This window comes from Myotis myotis, unplaced genomic scaffold (assembly GCF_014108235.1).
Source record: "Myotis myotis isolate mMyoMyo1 unplaced genomic scaffold, mMyoMyo1.p scaffold_m19_p_3, whole genome shotgun sequence".
In the NCBI taxonomy this organism is placed as follows: domain Eukaryota; kingdom Metazoa; phylum Chordata; class Mammalia; order Chiroptera; family Vespertilionidae; genus Myotis; species Myotis myotis.
The window spans coordinates 189,756,393-189,763,525 of NW_023416335.1; the positions used below are offsets into that span (position 1 = coordinate 189,756,393).

The 7,133-nt window shown below is 35.9% G+C and overlaps 1 protein-coding gene across 1 annotated transcript; it reads left to right on the top strand.

Moving 5' to 3' along the window:
* The first annotated feature begins 4,325 nt into the window (after positions 1 to 4,325).
* Positions 4,326 to 5,264, top strand: LOC118649507 (taste receptor type 2 member 7-like). The gene has a single exon (XM_036296642.1). It carries the CDS (start codon positions 4,326 to 4,328, stop codon positions 5,262 to 5,264), a length of 939 nt encoding a protein of 312 aa, XP_036152535.1.
* The last annotated feature ends 1,869 nt before the right edge of the window (positions 5,265 to 7,133 follow it).

Genomic DNA, 7,133 nt, shown 5'->3' on the forward strand with positions numbered 1-7,133 from the left:
ATAGTGTACTTTGCTAGACAGGATTTAACATTACTTTTGATGCTGACTGAGGAATCCCCCAATCTTGGACTTCTTTAAATTAAATTTTCAGTTTGCAATTTTACTACAAAGGTAATAAAGGCTACGTAGGTAGTGCAAATTCTGGTCCCAAATATACATATGCACAAGGTAATTATTAGAAATTATCAGAGCAACACACCTCCTTTCCTTCCTTCCTTCAATTCATGTCATGGTTGAGAGGTAGTCCCCTAAAAATTTAGCCTTTTTACATATTTTTATGTATTTTGCACTGGAGATATTTCTTCAGACATCTGGTTTGCCATTTTCTTAAAAGCAAAAGTTAGTTGTTTTTCTCTAGATTGTTTTCAGTCTTTCTTACTTTCTTTTTTTTAGTGTATGTATTCAAAACTGTATATTTCTGCCTAAATATTGCTTTAAATATATTCTACCATGTTGACAAATAGCCCTTATATTGTCATTCAGCTCCAAGCATTTTAAAACATCCTTTGTAATTTTCTTTGAATGCAAGGGTTATTAAACAGAATAATTTTCTAGTTACACGATATATGTAATGGCAATTTTTATATTGAAATTTTATTTTATTGAAGCTGGATCAGACAATATATTTGTATTATAGTTAGCCTAAGATAAGATTTATTTGGCCTAATATATAATATATTTTTGTGAATGGCCTATGTTTTCTTTTTTTTTAATATGTTGGTATTGATTTTAGAGAGAGAGGGGAAAAGAAAGGGAGGGAGAGAGAGAGGAAGAGAGAGAGAAACATCAGTGTAAGAAACATTGATCAGTTGCCTCCCGTACACACCCTTAACTGGGATGGAACCCACAACCTGGGTAGGTGCCCTGACCAAGAATTAAACCAGCAATCTTTCTCATACTGGCCAGGGAGGTCCATATTTTCTTGAAAAAAATGTAATGATGCTAAAGTCAAATTTATATACATTAGATGAACCATATTAATAATATTTTCTCTCCCTATCCATGTTTATTATATGACAATTTGAAATTGATAATTAATAAACATACATTCACAATTATTTGTTCCTGTTCATAATATTTTCATTTGTAGCTGCATTTAACTGGAAGCAATATTGATAATTGTATGTGATTTGGTGATCATTGCCTTTATTATCATTTTTTTTACTGATATTAAAAACCCTCTTTGTCACTCATGCAGGTTTTTGCTTTAAATTTTACTTTATTTATTGTAAAAATCACTGATTTTGTTCCTTTGCTTCATATTTAATTACTATGTGTTCTCCATCTGTGTATTTTCCACATTTCTACATCTTTCTTTTATTGCCTTCTGTAGAAAATAAATCTCTGATTTTTGATATTTTATGATCATTGAGTAAACATTTGTATACTATTGAAATCTCAATTAATTTTCTGTCTTCACATTTCTCTTTTTCTATTTTTCATGCTTTCTTCTAGTTCTTCCACTCCTTTCCTATCTTCTATTACTATCAGATATATATTTTAATCTATGTGGATTCCTCTGAAATTCCATGTATTTTTATTTTATCCATTTAAAAACATTATTCTGAGGAAATCGGTCTTCACCAAACTGCTAAAGTATCCCACTGTGCAAAAAAAGCTTAAGATTCCAAATTCAAACCAAAAAGGTAACAGTGAACTATCCAAAAAATGGATTAGAATATAAGGATTTTGCTGATGATTTACTGTGAAATCGGTGACTAAATATGAGTTGTCTGAAATCCAAACAACAATTGACCTAAATAAATTATTCAATGAGGACAAATAACATGAGGCCGTTTGCATTTTGCTATAAACAAAAAAAGATAAACAAGGAGGGCATTTTAGTAAGCATGGGGCCTGAGGTAACTGCTCATATGCCATAGCATATTTTCATTCCCATTTAGATATAGACAGAATGCCTTCTCCAAACTGATCCCTAACCCTAACCAGCAAAAACCAAAGAGGAAAAAGATATTGGTGAAATCCGGAGACCTATAGTACATGTAGGTTTCAAAATACACATAAGAGTTGCCAAAGGCAGTTACTTTTGGACAAAAGTTGTGTAGGAAATGAGGGATATAGGGGGAAAGACCAGGAATCAGAAGGCAAAGTAGAATTCTCTGAGTTTACCAAGAAATTCAACAATGCAAGTCAGTTATCAATCAATCATCCACATACATTATTTATTTTTGTCTTCATCTTTTCTGGAACCTACAAATTGAACCCAGAGTACTTCTGTTTCCCAAGGATAACCTTCAACTTATTTCATCCACTGATTCAAGTTTTCTCAAATATTTCAATTAAGCTAATCAAATGCAACATCAGCCCTACATAGGCCATATTTAAATATGGTCTGACCCTGTCAGGTAAGATGCAAATCAATTTCTTCAGTGAAGTTCTTCGCAGAGTATTGCCTTTTTCATGGCTTTGGTCATGACAAGCACAGTGTGTGCTTTTGGGCTGTATAACCTGATGCCTCTTTAGAAATAAAGCACAGAGAATCATGGAATGAAGCCCAAATCTCACTTAATAGGTTGACACTAGCCTTTGCTTTCTCACTAAAATCTGCATATATAATTTTTATCTCTTTGTTGAGTCTAAAAGTGTTTTATCGTATGAACAAGAACAGATCAAGCATTATCTCATTAAATATTTTATGATACTATTGTGTTATCTTGTTTAATAAGTAATATTTAACATCAGTTTGTTTTTTAATTCTAGAAGCTGACTGTTGGTATGTGCGTTTGTTTACAGGCATATGTATGTGTCCTGTTATTTCAAATTATATAGCTAAAAAAATTCGAAGCATGTGTTGTCATTACTCACTACAGATGACATGGTCTCACTTGTCAAACAGAATTTGTAGCTTTCTAGATCTTTCCTTGTCCTCCCCAGCTCAGACTGGTTTCTTCTTCCTGTCTCTGTAACAAAAAGAGACAAGGGGGGAAGATAGAGGAGAAGGTTACAAATCTCAGAAATCAATTTTCAAAATATACTTCCTGAGTCTGAGGGATGCATGCTGAAATGCAAAAACTAAATGCCTTATTTACAACACTGGCTGCAGGAACTGGTATAAGGAAAACTACTGATAAAAACTCTCCTAACCTGGTTTGGTTAAGAGTTAATAGAGATGGTGAAATATATAAAACATCACTAAAATCAATTCTATTGGTAGGAACCAGTCTGTCTCTGAGGAAACAGGAAAAAAAAAGTCAGCTTTTGGATCATGAAAAAAATTATAGGAAAATATGCAAATAGCTACTCCAAGAAAATGCAACTCATTCAGTTATTAGTAACAGTGTCACACCATCTAAATCAAGATAAATATGAAAAATGGGAGGGAAAACTTGGTATAAAGCTATAACACTAACAAGTGTCAAATACAAGAGAAACAATGACACGGAGCAGGTGGAAATTGTGACCAAAATTCACTATGAAGTTTTTTAAATTAATGAAGCAATAATTTCTATGAAGAAATAATACAGCTATAATTCAAGAACTTACCCAAAATTGATAAAACTCAGGAAAGAGTAGAGAAAAATCAAGATAAAATGAGTGAAAATATTTTTAAAGACCAAATAACACATAGTCAGTGTTAACATTTAAAATTCCTTGGAAATATATAGCCCTCCATGTTCAACCAAACTTCGGATTTTCAGCAGTAATTAATATTATCATTTGACAAAATGAAGATTCCTCTACAAGTTTCTATTTTTTGACCATTTTCTAATGGCCAGAAATGATTGAGGTTTCGGTTTGCCAGATAAAATACAAGACACTCAATTAATTTGAATTTCAGTACCTTCTGGAAGTAGTTATCTCTTGCATTTGAGACATACACTAAAAAAAAAAAAAAAAATTCATTGTTTATTTGACATTCAAATTTAGCTGGGTGTGCATTTTTATTTTCTAAATCTGGCATGCCTGATGAGGTTACTAGCATGCATCACAGAATAATAAATCCAAAATTTGCAAAACGTAACATGAGAAAGACAGTGTGGGGCCATGAACAGGAATCGGCTGAATTTGCATCTTGGCAAACTATAGCTCAGTCTACATTAACTATATGTGGAAAAGTAAAACTTGCTGGGAAGGTAAATGGACATACAGCGACCAGGGTAGGGATCGCCAACCACATTGCTTGTCAAGACTAATTAGGATTTAATGACGATAGCTACGGCCTTCATTTGCCATTCCAGTCTCCATCATAAGACAGACTACAATAAAAGAGGTAAAGAAAATAACAGCAAAATCTAAGAAGTAGGTGTAGATATCATACTACATCAGTTCAAATAGAAACAAATTGGATATTTCTCTGTTTTAACATGTCAGGTGAAGTAATCAACACCTTAATGATCATAACAGTTGGGGAGTTTTCAGTGGGGATCTTAGGAAATGCATTTATTGTATTGGTAAACTTCATGGACTGCATGAAGAATAAGAAGATTGCTTCCATTGATTTAATCCTCACAAGTCTGGCCATATCCAGAATTTGTCTAATGTGTATAATAACGTTAGATGGTTTTATGTTGGTGTTGGATCCAGATGTCTATGCCACTGGTAAGCAAATGAGAATCATTGACTTCTTCTGGACACTAACCAACCATTTAAGTATCTGGTTTGCCACCTGCCTCAGCATTTTCTATTTCTTCAAGATAGCTAACTTCTTCAACCCTCTTTTCCTCTGGATGAAATGGAGAATTGAAAGGGCGATTCCTGGGATCCTGCTGGTGTGCGTGGCCTTCGCTGTGTTCATTAGCCTTCCTGCTGCTGAGGATTTGAATGATGACTTTAGGCTTTGTGTCAAGGCGAAGTGGAAAACAAACTTAACTTTGAGATGCAGGATAAATAAAGCTCAATATGCTTCCAGCAAGGTATATCTCAACCTGTTCACGCTGTTCCCCTTTTCTGTGTCCCTCATCTCATTCCTCCTCTTGATCCTCTCCCTATGGAGACACATCAGGCGGATGCAGCTCAATGTCACAGGGTGCAGAGACCCCAGCACAGATGCCCACATGGGAGCCATGAAAGCTGTCATCTCCTTCCTCCTACTTTTCATTGCCTACAATTTGTCCTTTCTCATAGCCACCTCCAGTTACTTCATGCCAGAGACTGAATTAGCTGTGCTGATTGGTGAACTGATAGCTCTAATCTATCCTTCCAGCCATTCATTTATATTAATTCTGGGGAACAAGAAATTAAGACAAGCATCTCTAAGGGTGCTATATAAAGTAACACATGCACTAAAAAGAAGAAATTTCTAATAACAAACAGATTGGAAGACAAACTATCATTTTCTAGGACAAAGGAAGACAAAACGTTTATTAATTATTCTCTGTTCTTACATTAATGTTGATTTTATATGTTTGATTACCTTACAATGAATGTAGTATATTTATAACTTAGGAAATCTATGTATAGCTTATTTTGCCTCTTTATCTTTGCCTCTATGCCTCTTTGTCTCTTTTCTCTCTCTCCTTCCCAGCAGAGTTTTTTGAAACATGTTTTAAAACAAACTGTGAGAGGAGAGAGTATTTTCATAGTTCTTAATCATTTGTGCAGATGCAAATTGTATGGCTAATTCAGAACAGCTGTAATAGCATCTTGCTATTTTGCATCCCTCTGAAAAGCAGCTGGCTCATCCTCCTGGTACTGACTAGATTCTTCTTCTCAGATCATCCAAATAAGCTTCACCTTTGCAAAAGACTCAATAAGGTTACAGTTCTTAATAAAATGCTATGCAATTCTATGAATGTAGCAGAAATTAATCCTGATTATAATCACAGATAAAACATAAATTGTGATTAAAGTAAATATTGTCACAGTGAGTACAAAAATTAGGATCATAGATCAATGAAAAAAGATACTAAATGTGAGAGAAGGACTGTTTGTATAAAAAGTTTCTATAAAATAAGAATGACTAAACAAGAAGCCTAAGTAAAACTATTTATTGCTTATTAAAGGATATTTCCTACAAAAAAAAAAACGTGTAAGTTTGCTTTTAGCAAAGTAGGACTGCACCACGTACTGATTGTCAAGATACTCTGATGAGATCTGCAATCAAAAACTTATGTTTTGATATGTTAAAATGTCAAAGTTATCGAAGAAGATATTGATTCAATACAGATCATCTCTATAAACTAAAAGGATAATATTCAGATTATACATAAGTCATCTATAAGATATCTATTTGGGAAATTCCATCAAAAGCACATAATTTATGTTGTGGCAAATATATCTTGAAGTGGAGAAGAGCCAAGATGGCGGCCAATGAGATGGCAGGCTGCAAGAGAATGTGTGAGTGAGAGAGTGAGAGTGTGTGGACGTGTGGGTAGTGTCTGTATTTATTACTGAAGGACAGCTATGTCCCATGGGACTGATGGGGACTGTCGGACCAGGCTCCCCTGGACAGGCAGCCTCTACTACTGCTGAAATCTTTCCTGGTGTGGCTGGCTCTGCCACAGAGACCATGCCATCTTGAAGGGGAGAGTGGTTGTGATCGGAAGCCCAGTCTTACCTTCAACAGGAGAGACCTCGGATACCGCCCAGGACCCTATGACCACATTTCCCAGGGACCAGCTGTCTCAGCTGCAAACCCACGAACACTATGATTCCAGCCTTCTGGGCTATGGGTGCCTAAAAAGTTTCTCCAGGGGGAGACAAAGCAGCACCAAATATGCGGATGGGACGCATGCCTTCTCACAGAGCGGATAGAAGGAACAGCTGAATCGAATAACACCCACCCTGAATTGGCAAATTAAACACAGCTGGTGAGGCAATCCTTGGATGGAAAGGTCAGAGATCTCCTGGAGAGAGGTGAGATCGGGGATCCAGGCTGGGGGAGAAACGCGTGCAGTGGGGACTAGAGCCTCAGAAGGAGACTGCGCCCCACCAAATCCACAGCCCTTGGGATCAGTGTAGCCCTCAAATGTGGAAAGGGGTCCACAGAGATGCTGGCAGAAGGGGACTCTAGATATAAGCCCACAGCCATGGGAAACTGTGACCAGAAAGGCAGACTGAAGTTCTATACCGGCCATGCAGTGCCAGGGAGAAAAGATGAGAGTTGGCACGGCTCCTTTGTCTTTTGTTTATGTTTGTTTGTTTTTTTTACCTCCTTGCTTTTGCTTGCTAAG